This window comes from Ursus americanus, chromosome 6 (genome assembly GCF_024610735.1).
Source record: "Ursus americanus isolate L20-20 chromosome 6, mUrsAme1.1.p, whole genome shotgun sequence".
Taxonomy (NCBI): domain Eukaryota; kingdom Metazoa; phylum Chordata; class Mammalia; order Carnivora; family Ursidae; genus Ursus; species Ursus americanus.
Genome location: NC_142132.1, coordinates 12,670,931 through 12,690,773, shown reverse-complemented (window position 1 = coordinate 12,690,773; position 19,843 = coordinate 12,670,931). Strand labels below are relative to the sequence as shown.

Genomic DNA, 19,843 nt, shown 5'->3' with positions numbered 1-19,843 from the left:
ATCAGGAAACATGAGGTCAAACGATGAAATTTTGCTGAGGGGAGAGGTTTCAGTCAACTGTCACTACCTTTAACATCCAACCCAAGGGTGATCTAACCTTTGCAAAGCCTTCACCTCAAATGCGTTTTTATTGTTAGGTCGCACTGGTAATTCTCTGTTGCATTACCTTTCCTGTTTAAAAAATAAATTAAAACAATCTAAGAAGGCAGATAATGTTTAATGGAAAAGGGCAGCAATGGGCTAATGGTTGCCTAGCAACCACTAGACATTGTTTTGCTGCTTCACTCTAGAGAAGCCAAAATGGCGGCTATAATCCTTCTACAGCCCCCTGGACAGTGTATATGTGAGTGACAGTTCCCTCTGGGCCCAAATCATTTTCTTCTTTGTCTTGGGCAGCAGATCATTCCTTTTTTAGCTTCCAAATGGGGAAAACTCACTGCCTAATTCTTGAATACACTAATGCCTACACTTTCATCTTCTCAGAAAATCTATGGCTGAACTTTTCAGGTTCTTCCTTTGGGCAGTTCTACTTAAGTGTTTTCATACATTCCCCATTTCCCCCTTTGAGTTCCCCTGTCAATCAATTACCAACCCTGGTTAAGTATTTTTCCGAGGTCAAGAAAGGCACTTGACATGATTTAGTTTTAGAAAGTCTTCTCTTGCCTTATCCTCCACTCTCCTTCCAGAAGGGTCTTGACTGCTCAGTTCCCTCGGGCCATGAGAAGCTTGGAAATTCTTTGACCACTGGGTTTTCTCACAACTAGAGAATGGAGGGGGAGGAGAAATATGGTTATAGAAAGTATGTTTAGAATTTTCAGGATTATAAGCATGATCAGTAAGACTGAATTACTTATTTTTACAAATAACATTTCCATTAGCTTATCTCAAAGCCCACAAGACTATTGTAAGGAACCCAAAATACCTGAATTGCTTTAACTCCTTGCTACCCCTAAATCGTAAGTAGATTGGAAGTAGGTCTTGTGTGGCCTTGAGGAGAGAGGAAAAGCTACTTGTTGTAGGTTGTCCATGACAGCTTGCTGATTTGGACAGATAGACAGGACGTGATTTTTACCCACCTGAGTGGGCTGGGTACCCTAGAACAGGAGTGTTTAAGCAGGGTCCTCTAGGTGGAAAGAGCTCAAGAGGGCTGGGAATGACTGGAATCATGTCAAAATGCAGTGTGTGTGTTTACATGTGTATCCTTTCAGAGACAGGGTCTGTCTGCCTCCAGAACGTTGAAAAACAGTGGTAGAGAAGATGAGGAAATGAGACTTTGACAAGATTTTTTTTGGTTTCAGACAAATACAGTGACAATGCTTTAAAGCAGAAATGTTTCCAGGGGCGCCTGGGTGGCGGCGCAGTTGTTAAGCGTCTGCCTTCGGCTCAGGGCGTGATCCCGGCGTTATGGGATCGAGCCCCACATCAGGCTCTTCTGCTATGAGCCTGCTTCTTCCTCTCCCACTCCCCCTGCTTGTGTTCCCTCTCTTGCTGGCTGTCTCTATCTCTGTCGAATAAATAAATTAAATCTTAAAAAAAAAATGTTTCCAAAGAAGGGACAAAAGAAAGTAAGAATTTGTTAACTAGTTAGTAGGTAGTTTTGCTCATGAATTCTCAACAAATATTTATTGAGCGTCTACTCTGTACCTGTCAGTGTGGAGGGTCCTCGGGCTATTGTCATGAAAAGGGCACAGTTCCTTAAATCATGGTGTTGAGGCCTAGGGGACTGAGTAACAGTAGTTGAACACATATTATGTGCTAAGAGTTTTACAAACATTAATGTAATTTTCACAAACAGCCATATAAACTTCAAATTATTATATTATCATACTAAACCTCAAATTATGTATGAACTGAGAGCCTTTGACTCTACGTTCAGTTCTTTATCCACCTCACCTATAATAGGAACTCAGCTTTGGGGAATTCTTTGGACAGAATCCAGGGATATACTCAGTTGAGGTTTGGGTAGTTCCACATGAAACACCTTCTACCTGCATCCTGGTACAGGATTGGGTCTTATTTCCCTAAAGACCCAGGGAGAGAATAGAAAATGCTCTGACCATAGTCGATCCACAAGATTAATACGGTACTGCCAGCTAACGGTAGCCACAGTCGATCCACAAGATCAATACGGTACTGCCAGCTAACGGTAGCCACAGTCGATCCACAAGATCAATACGGTACTGCCAGCTAACGGTAGCCACAGTCGATCCACAAGATCAATACGGTACTGCCAGCTAACGGTAGCCACAGTCGATCCACAAGATCAATACGGTACTGCCAGCTAACGGTAGCCACAGTCGATCCACAAGATCAATACGGTACTGCCAGCTAACGGTAGCCACAGTCGATCCACAAGATCAATACGGTACTGCCAGCTAACGGTAGCCACAGTCGATCCACAAGATCAATACGGTACTGCCAGCTAACGGTAGCCACAGTCGATCCACAAGATCAATACGGTACTGCCAGCTAACGGTAGCCACAGTCGATCCACAAGATCAATACGGTACTGCCAGCTAACGGTAACCATAGTCGATCCACAAGATTAATACGGTACTGCCAGCTAACGGTAGCTGTTTACTGCATGCCAGGCCTTCTGCTAAATTCTCTGCATGCACGATCTTAATGGTCACACTTCACAAGGTAAGCATTATTATTAACATCACTTTCCAAATAAGATATTGAGACTTAGTTCCCATAGCTAGTCGGGAGTCCGGGGCCTAGATTCAAACCCAAGCTTTACTGTCTTCGGTGTCAACTTTAACGTCAATATTTAACCTCTTTGGGCCACTGGGAAACTCTTGGAAGGCTGGAGCCACCAGTAACATTTCTGTTTCTTCCAGAAAATCAGCACACCACGGGGAGTAATCACGGTGATACCAACACACACTTGCGTAAACACTTACACGGTATCAACAAGAACTGAGAATGAGCTGAGACTGCACCCTACTTCAAGTTAGCAAGTGAGCCTGCCACTGTTTCGTGGCTGCTGGTGGAAGACATTAGATTCAGAGACAAAGGGACAGTTGCTGTCTCACGAGCAGTAAGCCATTGTCCTGGCATTGTTTCTGCCAATTCCTACAGTGTGATACAAAGAGGGCCAGATGCCACCTGCTCGCTGCATGGCTCTCATCAAAAGAGGGGAACTCTGAGCTTCGGGAACTGAATCTATATTTATAATGGGAGTTAAGCACGTCTGCCTGAGCTCCAGAGGGAGACATTTGCTTTATTAGACTGGACAGTAAACATGGCTGCTCTTCGCCCCAGAGGGAGGCACTATCTCAATCTTCCAAGGTTGTTTATATACAAACATCCTTGCAAAGATAGTTTGGAACAAAGGGTAGTTACTGCTTCTTGCAAGATGTGCAGAAATGCAAGAGACCCCGGAGAACTGTCTCCCCACAAGGATATTATTTGCTGTGTATCAGTATCTCATCACCCCACAGCCCTATCAGATGGGTACTATAATGATCCCCCATTTTGCAGGAGAACCCAAGATGCAGAGAGATTAAGTAACCGACTTGAGGTTACATGATTCATAGTGGCAGGGCTGGAATTTGAATCTGGGTTTCTCCAGAGTCCGGTGTGTAACCACTTGACTATTTGAACATCTGCAGGTCTCAGCAACACCTCCCCCTTCCCAGACCCTCTCTTCTCCATAGCTTCTCACCATTACAGAGCCCAACAGTTCTCAAACGTGAGTGTGCATGAGTCACCTGGAGGGTTTGTTACAATTTCTGGCTTGGGTCTGGCCTGGATCTTGAGAACTTGCGATTTCTACATTTCCCAGGTGCTCCTGGTCCAGCACCCTGCTCTGGGCACCACTGTGATGACATATAATTATTATCTGTCTTCCCCACTAGAATAGGAGATCCATGAAGTTCAGGGTTTGTCTCCCCCCCCCGCCCCCGCCCAGTGCCATATCCTCAGAGCTTACAATAGTGCCTGGCACATCCCAAGCCCTCAATATGTATTTATTGAAAGAATCAAGAAAGAAAGTGGGGGAAAATCCATTTCTTCCAGGTTGTTACGTGCCCTTAACTTTGGAGAGCGCTCTGGTGCCACCAGCCCTGTGCGGTCCTTACCGCCACGAGGCTAGAGGTGAAGGAACCAGGACACTGAATCCTGGTGGAAGGCAGCTTGTTCCTGATGGAGCCGCCCAATTTACACAGCTTCTGACCTCAAGAATTGTTGGAGCCACTTCTGGTAATTTGTGGATTTCATAAAATTGCCTTCCAAGGTGCAGAGAAACATCTGAGGACTTTAATTAAGCCCTCCACCATGGGGAATGGAACTTTTACGTACAGGGACTTTGGATTTTCTTTTTCTTTTTTATTTTAGAGCACTGTTGGCAAGGATGCAAGTACCAAGCAAGGATTCCAATTGAGTTCTTTGACACAGAACCTTTTTTTCCAGTATTTTTTTTTTTTTAATGAAAGTGGTTTACTGAGTAGAGTTGGTCAGTTGGGGGATATGACCATTTATATTAATGGAATTAGACGCAGATTTTATACTACATGGGACACCTCCCTCCCTACGGTTTGTGATAAGACATGTGCTAGTTTCAATGGCTTGTTTTCCTTTCCCATTCCAGTTTTCCCCCTGGAGCAAGGAGGTGCTTCTCCAAAACAATGATTCTTCAATGTTAGTATGTATTAATCACAGAGAGCTTATTAAAATGCAGAATCCCAGGCCGCACCCTCTGTAATTCACATGTTTAACAAGTGATTCTTCTGCTTGCAGGGGTGCCTGGCTCACACTTTGAGAATCAGTGGAATGGGGAGAAAGAGCAAAAGGCCTGGCCTGGGTCTAATCCTGATCGTTGATGCTAAAGGTACGGCTTTCAAGTTCTCTCTTAAAGGTCCCAGCAGCTCAGTTTCCTAATCTACAAAACAGGCATAACGTGTGTTTGGCTTCCAAGAGCATCATATGGAAAGCGTAATGAGAACATGTTAGCTTCTCAACCTGCTAGACTTTTCTGTGATATATGAAGAATTAAGGCATTTCTCTAAGGCAGGAGCATAGACAACACTGAATTCTCAGAGTTTTAAAAAATATTCAGTAGAAGAGTTTCTTGGAACAATAGTTCCAAGGTTTCTGTTCTCAATCAGTCATGAGTATTTAATAAGAACATCAAGACAGGATTTCAAATGGTTTAACTGGAAGGACCAGGTTTGTATATATTTACCCATCCACCCACCTACGCATCTATCCACCCATTCATCCACATAAAATGTTGGCCTAAAATCCTGTCCCCAGCTAGCTGCATGAGAATTACCTGAGAGCTTTAAAACAAAAGTTCCAAACCACATAGTCACTCAGTAGGTCTGGGTTGGACTCAGAAACCTACGTAATATAGGCATTCCAAGGATGTGATTTCCATGCTTTGGAGGGAGATGTCAAAGAAAACTCGGGAATATGCGAATTTAAGGCGAGCCTCAAATAAAGGATGGCTTCTGCCAGACGGGGATGGGGGGAGTTCAGCACAAACACAGAATGGAGAATGCACACAGGCTCTTCCCAAAGTTCCCCGAGCAAGAGAGCCATTCGTCTAAAATGTTACCATTCCACAGGTATGCTAGTTAGATTTATATTTCTCAAGATGGTGCAAATAAATATGTGGATTGTTAATAAGTGGTTAGGTGACAAAAAACACATAGTTTTAAACAAAGATTGATAAGCATTATGATAAATATCAGCAGAGGTTTACGGACTTCTCAAGAGCCCTTGATGTGCTGATGACGTGCACTGGGACAACAGCAAGCAGTATTTCCCACATTTGACCCCAGAGATCTGTTTTCCTTAATGGGACAAGGTTCCATGGAACTTATTTCAAAATTTACTCCACTGCTTACATCTGTATTTATGTAGCTATCTATAGATAGCTATTTATCCACTTATTTAAGCACATATCCTGTAGTAGTAGGTTTAATTTTTGCTCCTTTTCCACTGTCTGAACAGCACCTGCTGTATGCACGGTTGTAGGCTGATCATGAGTTTTTTAAATCTTTAAACAGCTCACTAGTTTTCAAACTATCTCAAAGATGGTTATTAAAGGGTTTACTTTATTCTTGTAATCAATACTCCCAACACTTAGGATTTCAAATCCAGCAGGCTTCAATATACACAATCGGTCATATCAATTCACATTTACTCATGTCACCAGGCGAGGTGTGGATTACTTACAACCTGCAGGCTTCTGGTCCACCACCCCACACTGCTCGGACAGACCTGGGCCCAAGCCGTGACCAGGACTGTCTGTGCACGTACCCGCACGTGTGTTGACACCCCATTATCTCCCCTTTACTGCATCAGTGTGCCCATCCCCAGCTGCTATTTAGGCTACTAACAGGTCCCCCTTTCTGGAGGATTGCTCACCATGGAGGGAGGCCACATTGCCCAGGGAAGTCATGCCCCTCCGCCCCGGGGCAGCCCACAGCCCAACTGACCGAGATGAGGGTGGGAGAGACTGGATCTTTTGCTGCAAGGGGTGAGAGGAGGGGTTTCATAGATCCAAGGCTCTACGGGCTCTTTCCCTTCCACATCAGCTTCACTCCCTCCCTTACAGGTTTTTCCAGAAACACACACCTTTAAAAATTACTTTCACAAGACATATGAGACATCCCTTCTAGGAGACTGGAGCAAAGTCATCGTCTATTGTAATCCCGCCTTGTTCCTAGATTTGGCCACGATCCCCAGAGCCCTCTGATGCTGTCTCTAAGAGCTGTCCCCGCACTGTTATCTTGCCTGGTGGCTCAGCGGCAGCCGCAGGTACCTCGACACAATGGGATCCCACGATCCACATCGCTAAAGAGGACTTACTACAAAATGCCAGGCTTGGCATGACTAAGTGGGACTAAATTGCTAAACATGACCTACATTACCTGCTCTCCAACTACCTTCCTCACTCCACACCACCATCCAGAGACACCCAACCCTCCCCGAAGCCCCTCCCACCCCACGCAGTCACCGCGTCTTGTCAGGTCTGCTGCCTGAACACCTCTGGGATTCCTGCTCTCAAAATGCCCACAGCCCTGGTTTAGGTTCTCTTCATTTCGTCCCTAGGCTACTGAAACAACCTAACCGGCCTCTCTCGTTTTGCCTTCCAACCCACCATTCCTCATACATGAGTTTGTACCTTTCTTGTTTAATACGTATCAACGTCCCCTCACTCCCTACACTCAGTCCAACCTTCCTAGCGGGTCTCACAAACTGTGCAGGCAGGTCCCAGCCACCCTCTCCAGCACCGTCGCTCAGCCAGTTGACCTTCAAACTCCCATCCTACCCTGCTGCCGAACCCCTTGCCATGCTACTGTGCCACGCTGCTCCTCCTGCTTGGGGTCCTCATGCTTCAACTATTGTCTCCTGGCTGAAGTCCCAATTACCCTTTCTGACTTCTACTAAACATCGCCTCTACCATGAGGCTTCGCTTAACTTTCCACGGGTGGCAACTACGTTCTCATTCGAGCCCTCGCTGACCACATAATTCTATTTCAGCACTTACACATCATGCTAGATCCTTAGGACCTCTTCCATGCACATTTCCTGGTAACTGAGTGGCTATCTTGATCAGCTCTGTCAACACATCCAAGTAAAAATGTCTGCATCAAATCACCGATAGCAGTCGGTTCTATTCAACATCACGTCGCGGCAGAACTCAGCTGCACCCCCAAGTCGTCAAGGTCCTATGTGACTGAGGCAAGGTGGCAAACACTGCTAGGTATTCGCTAAAATGTATTTCCTCCTCTTCTTGGGAAACAGCCAGTCTACACTTCGCAGCCTCCGTTGCAGTTAGGTGTGGTGAAATAATGAAGTTCTAGCCAGTGCAAAGTGACAAGTAATGGGTTCTACTTCCAGGCCAGGCCCCGAACTTCCCATGAGTGCCCTCCCATGCTCTTTTCCCTTCCAGGTCACTTAGATGGTGACACCAGAGGTACTGGGGAAAGAAGGAGAGTTGCCGTCGGCCTGGGTCTCTGAGTGACTATATGGAGCAGAGGCCACACTGACAGAACTTCCTTGTCCCATGACCAAGTAAACTTCTATTGTGTTCAGTCATCATATTTTGGGGGCCTATTTGTTGCAGCACTTAATGTCACCCTCACATGGACAGACACTATGACCCAGCCATTCTAACCCAGAGGACATGTTGATATAGTCTAAGAGAAACATAAAGCTTAAAATTATTGTGCAAAAACAGTGCATTCATTTCTGAGTCTGACCCCGTCAATGACCCTCACCTCTGTGGCAAGTCTGGGAAATAAAGAGAAAGTCAGGGTGTCAAGCCCACTCACTGTGAGGTGCGCATGTGTGGATCAGTCACTAACTGGTGAGAGACTGTAGCTAGCTGCCCAGCTAGGAAACTCCATCCTGGAGAGAAGGCCTACCCACCCGTGTGACTCAAATTTGGTAAGTTACCTAATTTATTACATGTAGATGATTCCTTTGTATCTGGCAAAGAAAAAGTCACTGATTTTCTAACATCCCACCGAAAAATCAAGTTGTCCAAATCATGGGTTACCTACATCTCCCATCAGACGGTGCTAACTCACCTGTGCAACCACTGGAGTCAGTGTGCAACCTGACATGCAGTAGGTGCTCAGTAAATGTTTCTTAGATGTTATGTAGGCAGGAATTCACAGCAATCCAAGGCTTCATTGTTTCACTACTCCTTGTGACATTCTTAATTACTTCTTCTAGTATCACCAGATTACAAATGAAAACTTTTTATTCTGGGCAGTCATAATTATACACTATCCATCAAACAATAAAATGTTTATAGCTGAGGCACATTCAGCCAGAAGATGAAGTGATATATTAACTTCTTGATCAAATGCCAGAACTTAGAGATGAATATGAAACAGACATCAATAATTACAGCTTGTACTGTAGCTGTTGGTTTCTAAACCTTTAAGTTCAATGAACAAGTAATAACTGGACAGACACACCCTTCAGAAATTAGAGGTGGGAAAAGATTACCTCATTCCATACCTGTCACATAGCAGGCCCCCTGCAGCAATTCAGAAAGAGACGGTTCACGGGCCCTGGAGGAGGTAAGGGCCAGGGCTTTTAGAACAATGCCAGGGAGTAGGCACAAACAGAAACCTGGCACAGGAGCACCCAGGAGCTAAGGCTTCTCTTGGGCACTACCCTCTTGTCTCCTTCCATTCCTTTATTCTAAGTACCTCCTTAAGAAACTTGTTCTGGATATAAAAAGCAGGTACCCAAACTCGATGTTTTAAAAAAATGCCATCTCATGGAGTGCCTGGGTGGCAGAGTCGGTTCTGCCTTGAGCTCGGGTCATGGAATAGAGCCCTGCGTCGGGCTCCTTGCTCATCAGGGGGGGCCTGCTTCTCCTCTCCCTCTGCTGCTCCCCCTGCTTGTTCTTTCTGTCAAATAAATAAAATCTTTAAAAAAAAAAAGCCATCTCACTAGGAATATTTTTATGCCTTTTCTACTTAAATCTAAAACTTGTTACTAATACTAATAAAAAGATAAGTATCCCTCAGCTAATTCTTGATTTTTCAAGTCCATCTAGAAATACAGCATACTGGATGGCATTTAACGGAGAGGGCGCCATCCCACCTCCTGCCCCCGAAAAAAAGCCTGTACTTGTATTCCAGGGTCAAGATCACAAAAGCCAGTGCTGCAGGAAGCTACCCCGACGACACCACTGTATTTGAAGAAACTCTAGCAGAAGTAGGAGGAGATACTGTTGAAGAAGCAACACACTTCATTTTAACACTAGAGCTCAATGGTTTGGAGGCTCCTTTCTCAGTCTCTTCATGGCCACCTTGATCAGCTACATACCGCCATGTTCTTGACTGGAGTCACAAATCACTTCCCCACTAAGTCTCAGGGCTGATGACAGCTCCAACACTGACTGTGTAAGAGTGTGTGTGTGTGTGTGTGTGTGTTTCTTTCAAGGTGAGCACTGTGGAAGGAGGATAAAATATAAAGACTAAAGAAGGCAGTTCTGCTCATTTTATCAAAATCTATCGAAAGCATCCCAACCTCAAAATGGAAAATGGGTCTTATTGTCTCAATATGCTGATAAAATAATCTTTTGATAGTTCACTGAAATTTACTCTAACATATATTCTACCTCCTAGCAGAAAGTCTCTCACTAATTTAAATCTGAAAACCTAGAAAGATGCTCTGATTACTTCATAATAAAAATTAATTCCTTGAAATTCATTGCCCTGGGTTTCTAAATGCCTTAGACTTTCAAAGTACTTTTAGCTCCATTACCATGTGAAAAGGCACTGATGCCACAAATACCAATCTACATTTGGTTTTGGAAAAAGATTTCCGTGTACATATTTTGTCCAAATATTACTATTTGTTTCATGAAAGTCAGGACTAAGACTTTAGTAGAGTGTAAATTTTAAGCCAATGAATAAACAGTTGGCTTGAAAAAATATTAAATTGACATGCAAAGCATTTGTTGCTTTGCCAGATACTAAAAATAAAAGCAACTTCTGCCAACATGGAAAAACTTGAATTGTTTCAGTTGGTTCTGAATCTGACTACTGGGTTTCATGCTAAGTTAATTTTCCAAAATGAGGTCTGACATAACATTACCTTGTTTCCCCAAAACCTTATCTCATAGAAAAACACACGCAATTGGCATCTTATTTAAATATCAACCTCATATATTTTTTATAGTGTAGCAGGACATAACATTTCTAAAAAAGTGGTATCTTTACCTAGCGAATAGAAATTTGAACATTTTAGAAATTAACCTTCATAGTTTAAGAATTAAACTCAAACTTGGCTTAGAGTAAACAATAAGCAAGGTTATTAAAATACTGAAAAGAGAACATTTTAGACCAAAGGTAGCAGGGAAATCAGATTTTAAATGTGAGGTTCTAGGCTGTTACTCAAAGTTCAGATAACATTTTATTCCCATCCTTGGCCTGCCCCTCCCTTAGCCGTGTCTCTAAAAGAATAAATATGCTTAAAATATGGAGCTTGAGATTTACGATCAGCTGCAGAAACCTGTTTAACTACTGATTTACAGTTCTGGCCAAGGTATTTAACTCTGTCATCAGAACTAATTATCACAAACCTGAGATTATATATTCAAACTCTCCTTTTGGTGAAAGAAATAGAACGTTCTGCTGAAAATCAGAAACATCCTGAGGGCTCCCAACAAGAACGTACTACCAACCTTCCTTCTCAGAACCAGCACTATAAAGCTCAAAATTACTGTTCCTTAGTAAGTTATTTTAGCCTGAAGTACTGAAACCGTAAATCACGGTTACATTAATGCCACACCGACAGCCTGAAACGTATTAATCTCAGTGAACAATAACTGACGTTTACATCCCCCGTCTAATTCAGGCATCCGAGCAGTAGTAAATGCACATGCGAAGCTTCAGGAACTGAAGTTATTACTGATCCAAAAAGAATCCTCATTTTGCTGTGAGCAGATGGAGAAGACGAATGACTACACTTTTTGGGCAACATGGGTGCTCTAAGAATAATGTTCCCATTTTATTGCTTTACTGAGCAAAATGTCTACTTCAAATTAAAGCTGGTAAAATAAAACCAGTCCTGACGACATGCCAGCCGGGTTCACAGCACACAACCAGTCCCTTCCTCTCCCCCAATTCCCTTCCTTGCCCCCCCTTCCTGCTGTACCATATTTTGGAGCTTTTCACAACCCAGGCCCCCCAAAATTGAAGACTTATGAGATGCGCCCCCCCCCCCTCAACAAATGAGTCCGCTGCTACATTCGATCCCACGGTAATGCCTTCCACGGGCTTAAAATGCTCCCGTCTGTATTACGGCCCCGGGGAGGGCAGCGCGACCGCCAGCACCGGACAGGCTGAAGAAAGGCTTCTGTAGCTGGACTTCGGGTCACGGGCTCCCAAATCAGCCCCCTTGAGCTGGCAAGGCCTCAGCATGAGGAGATGCGAAACATGCCTGCAGGGGTCACTAAGTGCTCGAAGGAAGTAGATACAGGAAAAGAAAAATGAGACGGCGCTGGCAGGGAAATGCCGTCCGCGAGCCCCGTGCGCGAGAATATCTACACTACGCGCCTGCGCCACGATAACACATTTAATGTTTCAGACAAAACCACCGGATTGCGCAGTGGATGTCTTCCCCACGATGGATTTCTACGGAAAAGGTTTCTATACTCTAAGTTTGTATTCCCCTATTAGGAGTCTGAAATGAAATGTTGTAGGTAAACACAACAGGGGATATTAAATAATAAAACATAAGATTTTCCAATATTTGGTCTGGACACCTTTTTACCTTTTTATGATGAATTCTGTAAATAGATACCCAATCTCCTAAAACCTTGCTTTTTCTATACTGGCTCTTCTCACCTAAGTGGAAGCAAGATACGGTTTTTGTTCTCTTAAATAGCAACTAGTTATTTACTTATCCCAAAACATAGGGAAAACATTAAATATGTTACCATAAATTAATAAAATTTTGTTACTATTTTAAGTATAAAAGTAACAAAATAATAATAAAGCAATAATCATGACTCATTTTCTAATGTTCCCGAATTTTTATTATCAACCCAGAGAAAGTTTATACCAGCCAGCTGGCAAACCTCTGAGGTTTGCTGAAGGGAGGTGAACTGATGAAAGCAGTGATAAGCAGTTCTTCACCTCTGCTAAGCACTGGGCAGGGAGATGTCAAACCACCAGATACCCAGTCTGATTTGCCAGCTTCTTACATGGTTTCTCAAAGCCCCTTCTAGTTACGTCTCTGAAACACACATCTAATGAAAACTACTTCCTACAGCACCAATCCACCTTGTCCTCATTAATTTATTTGACCTTTTAAGAAGTAATGGGGAGGCGCACCTGGGTGGCTCAGTCAGTTAAGCGTCCAACTCTTTTTTTTTTTTTTAAGATTTTATTTATTTATTTATTTGACAGAGAGAGACAGCCAGCGAGAGAGGGAACACAAGCAGGGGGAGTGGGAGAGGAAGAAGCAGGCTCATAGCAGAAGAGCCTGATGTGGGGCTCGATCCCACAACACCAGGATCATGCCCTGAGCCGAAGGCAGACGCTTAATCGCTGTGCTACCCAGGCGACCCAAGCGTCCAACTCTTGATTTCCGCTCAGGTCATGATCTCAGGGTCCTGGGAATAAGACCCATGTCAGGCTCCATGCTCAGCACGGAGTCTGCTTGGGATCTCTCTCCCTCTCCCTCTGCTCTTCCCCCAGGTCACGCTTTCCCTCTCTCTCACACACATAAATAAAATCTTTAAAAAAAAAAAAAAGAGTAATGGGGAAGAGGAGTAAAAAACAAACTATGTTCTTGGAAGGTTTCAAGTTATATCGTCCAGAGTTGTAACTGTCTAGTACAATTACACATCTTCTCTTCTAAGAACCATCTCATGATTTAAGGAATGATAAGGCTGAGAGAGAGATTTAGGAAGACATTGCCAGGCAGAGCTGAATTTAAATCATCATCCAAATACTACATTCTGACCTTTTTAAAATTACAATACTTTATCTGAAAGTATACAAAAATTCATCAATTGCTTTCACTATTTAACTGTGAAAGATCAATTCTACTGCCTCCAATAAAGAACCAATAATTACTTTTATAACATTAAGATAATTACAGTCATTTGTAAAGACAGTATCAATCGAGACTCTCATGCACTTATGACTAATCCTTTATAAACAAATGCCAATCTTAAAAACACGATTCCAGAATAAGTGCTGTTACACTGGGTACAGATAAGAAAGAACAAGGAGCTCACTGGCTATGCTACAGCGAATGGACGGATGAAAGTAAAATTGATTTTATACTGGAGAGTTCAATAAAAATAAATAAATAAATAAACAAACAAAGTGCTAACTTTTTTCCTGGTGTGTATGTTTAGATTTCTTGTACAAATAACAGAATGTCCCATCTCATTCACTTCAATAGAACGAACACTTTAGGAAAAGACTGAAAAGATTTAATAATCAACTCCCAGATTTTCTGCTTATTTTTCCAATTTCTATCAGTTTCCTGACATAGTTAATGTAAGCAGGAAAATCTTTTCAGTAAACTGAGCGTTTGAAGACTCAAGTCAAGACGCAAATGTCTTGAGGAATTCTGGCAAGTTACATATATCCCATGTTGCTCTTTGTTTCCCATCTCTTCTTTGCTTCAAACCTAAAATAAAGAACACAGAAATCTCAATTTATTTTGAAATACTTTCCTAAACGTGCTTACTAAGTACCACAGGAAAATAAACTTAAAACATTTTCACATACTCCATCGATGACAAATTAAATATCAAAAAGGATGAAGAAATGCCTCCATATTTATAGTATGATAAACACACAGCAAAGACACAAAGAACAAAATGAGTAACAATCACACACAAACTGGATTCGTACGATGTATTCCAGGATTTCTGTCATTCCTATGAAGTTACTAGTATTACAACGAAAAGTCTTCAACAAACTTACCCCCATGCAAGTTTCTTCTTTTTTCGGGCAACCTGTGAATTTTCAGCTTCCTTTTTGGCTTTTACAAAGTTGTGGCAGGCAACTGCCTTGGCAATTTTTACACCAAGCTACGAATTACAAAGGAGAAAAACAAAAAAAGTGAAAAGAAATATGCTAGCTAATACAAGAATTACAGTCATACAAATACTGGAGAACTCGTGGGTATGAAAGCCGTAGCTACAAATTAGAAATTCTTATGCTCAGGCCCCCTTGAAGCAGCAAAGTGAACGAATGCACAGACGCGGCCCGTATTTCCCTTACCTCCCACAGACCCTACACCCTGGTTGTACCAGTCTCCTGGATGGAAATCCTTCCCAAACCAAGGGCCCTCGAGGGTCCACAAGGATATGATGAAGATCTTCAAGCTATTCCAGCATTTCAGTAGGCCAAACAGGAATTTACCCCTGATAAGGCCACGCAGACTGACAGAGACATCAAGTTTCTTTGCTCTGGGCTAGAATTATAGCAACTCAGTATGGTCACATCAGTTATCTCATGCTGATCAGAAGCTCTGATTGGCAGTCATAGATGTGATTAATAAAACATGGGAAAGCTAATTACTGCTTCATAAACGCACTTTGTATGATGGGCAACAGCTTTCAATTCACTGAGAGAAAACAGAATATAGAGGGTGCTAAGAGGAGAGAAGGCTGGGCATGAGGACCACAGTACCTAAGTGGTCCCTCTGTGGGCCCCTCTGTTCCTGCTTGGCCTGACACCCATCTGCCCCAGTCCTGTAAGGTCCGATCAAAACAAAGCCTCCTTCCTACCCACCCCCCCTTCCCCTGAAGTCTTCTCTAAGTCAACCTAAAACAGTCTTTGTTTCTGTGCTTCTCCAGCCCTTCAGCCTCTATGCTATAACCTACAGTTCGCAGATTTTTCTCTGCACAGCTCCCTGGCTGCCGAACTGTTCTTCACCAGTATCTCCAGGACAAGCAGGGTGATCTTCTAGTTTTAGTGGCTCTGATTTTCAAAATGCCTGCCCACACGGACAGCTCAAAAATATCTGCTAAGAACCCAGCTTTACAACAAAGGCTAAAAGTCTCCTTCTGATGTTTCTTTCCCTTTCTATCTCTGGACTCACCCAAATGCACCTGAGTGGGCAACAGACACGGAAGAGAAGAAAGAAGCCACTGGCAGGTCAATGTGGTAAAGCCCGAGTTTCAGGGAGCTGCTGGCCAACAGTGCGGCATCGTGGGCCAGTTAAGAGCACATGTACGAGAAGCCAATTTAGGGAAGTGAGATTTCTTTCAGCTTATTCTGGAGAACAGTTTCCTTTAGGACGAAACAATCAAGTAGGGATCAAGCACTGCTGGGGGTTTCTGAAGCACAGCACACACTGATTTCATTTTCTAGTCCTGGTAAGAATATACGTAAAGAACGGAAGCAACCTGACAATCAAACCGGAGTGCAGAACTGGTCAACAGCAACAGGAAAGCCACTGACGAGAGAAGGATCAAGTGTGCCTTAGGAGAGCACTTGAGAAGGCAGACTAACCTCAGAGTCCCTGAATTCACACCAATATGATCAGCACCACTACCTTCATCATCTTTCTTCACAGGATAAGGTTCACTCAACAAACACCACGAGGGCACAAAGGCACTCTCGGGCCAGGCGCTGTTCTAGGCGCTAGAGGCACAGCACGGGGCCAAACCACGCTCATCTTCGCACTGGGGCTAGGCAGAAGGGGTTGTCAGTGACATTAACTGTCTGACAGTTTCAATACTGGCCTCCTTCCCTTGGTTGTCTTTTTGTTCCCAGGTCTTCATCACAGAAAAAGTTCAGATAAGTCAACTAAGAAAAGGCTAAGAATCAAAGGGCTAGAGCATCACCATCTACGGAGAAAATGCAACTGGAAAGACGCTGTGGCTAACTTATGATTAAGATGAATTCCGCTAAAAAACTATTCATCTGTCAGAAACACCAAGGTCAGGTCAGCGCCTGTCAGGTTAGGCTGGCCAAAACTGTGCTTCTCCGACAAATGCCCAAATCCCGCTGGCTGAACTGTGATTTCTCATCTCGCTTCTAGTCAGCAGTGGCATGGCTGGGCTCTCCTCCATCCTGTGGCACCAGCGTCTCAACGGGTCACTTTCAAGTTTGCTGCGGCAGAGGGAGAGAGGGTCTCACACTGGCTCTTATATGCTTTAGTCCAGAAGTGACACACATCGTTTCTGCCTGGAGTCCTCTGGTCACAACTGTTCACACAGTCTCACCTAAAGCAAGGCGGCTGGGAACGTGGGGAGCTGTGGGCTCCCGGAGGAGCATGAGATGTACCTCAGAAACCGTCTACTGTCATAAAACGCGGCTTGCTACCTGTGTTAAGGTGTGTGCCGTGTCTCCACATTCCTGTAGGGTATTTAGTATCTTCCCTGCCCCTCACCCTTCAAAAGGTAAAATGTAGAACTCTGCGTTTTTCTATTTAGCTATATTCCTATGTATTATGTATCAAACGCAAATTTGATATATGATATAGTTTTGCCAAGTCTACCTCCCAACAAAAGTCCCACTTGGCGAGTTTATCTCACATTTAAATTGAGCCTATACTTGGAGGATAAAACAAAAATGGTCTGAACCATCTCTGCCATGTACCATTAAGCATGTGGAAACATTATTTTCTAAAACTGTTGTACATTAAGATGTAGCTTACATTTTAAACTTACTGAAATTTCCCGACATGGGTTTTCTGGATTGGGGATCGATAAGCCGAAGAGTACCTCAATGTGTTTGATTCAAATGGGACTCATCTCAACATGGTCACATCCCCTAAGACAGTTAAAGCTTCTAGTTTTCTGGCAACATGAAGGCCAAGCCAGCACAATCAGCATCACAGGAAGGAGTTAGAGCATACATTCCATAAGACATAGTTTAAATTTATTAAAAATAATTCGTTAAAATGTATAAAACACATATTTACACGAGAGGGCTCCATCATTTCTGTGGACTAAGTAAATATAATAAATGGCTGGGTATATAGGTAATACTTTCAAACAGACCTGTTCGTATAAAAGGTATATTTTCCAACTGTATTTTGCCCTGGGTTAGGTTAAATGGAATGTTCTTCAACTGATAAACATTCCATAAGCCTGGTCTATGTATTTTACAGAAAGAATCTTTTTAGCTTGTAATGATGATGAAAAGTCATATCAATTTTGTGTCCTTCACATGCTTAAAATGTGTTTCACTTATTCCTGTGGAGAAAGAAAAAAGAACAGAAATATTTGGAAATATGAAGGGATAATAAGATCTTCTATGGAAGAGACAATTGAGAAGAAACTCATTTTCCCAGGCAAGATGCCTAACTCAAGTTCCCGAAGATAAAAGAATATCGCGCTATGTTCCAGTATTACAAATAACATAGGCCAACAAGAATCCCCCTTTCACTTCTGTAAAAAGAAAAATGCATCTTCATGCCCAAAGTAAACATCACAAAAGCTTGGTCAATGGTTTTCATATTAAAACAACAACAACAACAACAACAACAAACGTTTCGGGTCATCAGATAACTACAGCAACACAACGTGGAAAGAAAACATTTAAAATGAATAAAAATATATACGGAATTTCTTGTATGTGTAGCCAAAGTATCAGCATTTTCCATATAGAACGTCCAATATTTTGCTGCATTTTAATTAAGGTGTCTAAACATTATCACAAAGAACTGCAAATTGGTCAGAGCAAGCGGTAAGGAAAATTAAGCTCTAAAGGCTTTTTATCACCATATTTCAGGAACCAAGGGTGTAAAATGTTCTAATTTGGGATATATTAAAAGCCATAAAAGGTCTTTCAAAAAGATTAATGGTACTTTGCTTGGATTTAAGATAAGGGCTTCAGCTGGTTGGAAAAGCAGGGCCCTGGCTGGACCCTTGGGGCACTCATCTTTACAGGCACTTGGAAGATTTGTAAAAGCGTCTGCGTAACCTCAAGCAAATGCACGGCGACATTTTTTTAATTCCTTTCAATTTTACAGGTTTAGCATGTGTAAATCATATTGGGTTGTAAAAGAGATATAACGGCGCATCTTGTAACATAGTGGAGATTTTTAAAAGACAAACTTTCAAAATAAAGTTGGTTTTTCTTGCTAAACCTGTGCCATTCTAAAGTTCGCCGATAATCATCTGAAGCATCTGATTCAAACAGCTGAATCTAGCATAACTGTAAACTTCTTATCCATTTCATAAAATATTTTACTCATCTCAAAATTACTAGCTTGTAACAGATTTATGAAGTTTTCTTCCCTTTTGAACACTTTCAAGGCACTTATTTAAAAATACCAATTATCATACTTTAACTTTTTATGGAATAATAGGTCTCTATGAAAAATATTTATGCCATTCTCTTTTGTTCTTTAATTAAATGAAAACAGATGTTTTCTGAAGTAAAGCGGAACCATTACTGGAGTACTTAAAGTGTTAAGGTCTTTAATTTTTATATCAGTTTGGTCGACAATTCCTGATTGTCTTTACTCAAGCTCAACATTAATGTCAAGCAAGTTACCTAGGAGACGAAAGAGATCAAAGAGACAAAAACCCCTCCAATGTCTGATTAATCAAGCCTGCAAACAGCTTATTTCTTTTAGCCTGCATGCAAGTATGAAAATGAGATTCTGGGAGCCGAACATTGTGCAGATTTGTTCATTCTTATCAGAACAAAGCCAGCGGCAGCTTATTTCATGGATCATTGGCACTGTCATCAGTGCTACACAGAACGGGTGACAGCTCCTCATTTTGAGGCTTGAACAAAATTAGCAAAAAGTCGGCACAAATTAGCCTCTCATCTTTTTGGTAATATGACATTATTCATTTACTTTTTATCCAATTTTTAATTTTTTCCTTGTCAGCTATCCCTTTCTAGTGTCTCTTGCATGGCATCATAAAATGCCTTCGTAAAAACAAGCAAAGAAATAGCCAAAGTTGAAATAACATGGAAAGTTCAAAAAGCAAATAAGAAAAAGCTCTTCCAATGACTGATGATGCTTCGTGTTTTTTAGAACTTTCGAAACTCTGCACTAATGTTGGCAAATAGCTCACAACACCACACAGTTAAGGAGTTTTATGAAATTAGTAGTATATTTCAATAAAGAATATGATGTGCTAAGGTGTTTCACTCAAACTACACTGTAACGTGGTGATGTGCTGTAGTAAATTTGGGGTGTCTGCACTGGGACTGGGACCTCTCCATGGTCACACCTGAGATGCCAAAGCTGTGCTGACTGCAAACAAGCCATGCTCTCTCCAGTCAACTTCTACATCAAGTCGTTTTGTTACAGAAACAGACTAATTTCATTGTCATCTTAAAATGTGCACACACAGGTTTACACGTTCATGTGCTACATATATCTGTGTGTGTACAACTGTGCAAACACCCATTAC

The 19,843-nt window shown here is 42.4% G+C and overlaps 1 protein-coding gene across 2 annotated transcripts in view; it reads right to left on the bottom strand.

Moving 5' to 3' along the window:
• Positions 1 to 13,921: 13,921 nt before the first annotated feature.
• Positions 13,922 to 19,843, bottom strand: part of FAM204A (family with sequence similarity 204 member A) — a 32,621-nt gene continuing 26,699 nt past the window's right edge. For both annotated transcript variants that reach the window (XM_045803243.2, XM_045803242.2), the window contains exons 7-8: positions 14,436 to 14,542; positions 13,922 to 14,136 (exon numbers count right to left, since the gene is read on the bottom strand). In XM_045803243.2, coding sequence (XP_045659199.2) covers positions 14,085 to 14,136; positions 14,436 to 14,542 — 159 coding nt within the window. In that variant the 3' untranslated portion in view covers positions 13,922 to 14,084. The remainder of the gene's footprint in view (positions 14,137 to 14,435; positions 14,543 to 19,843) is intronic.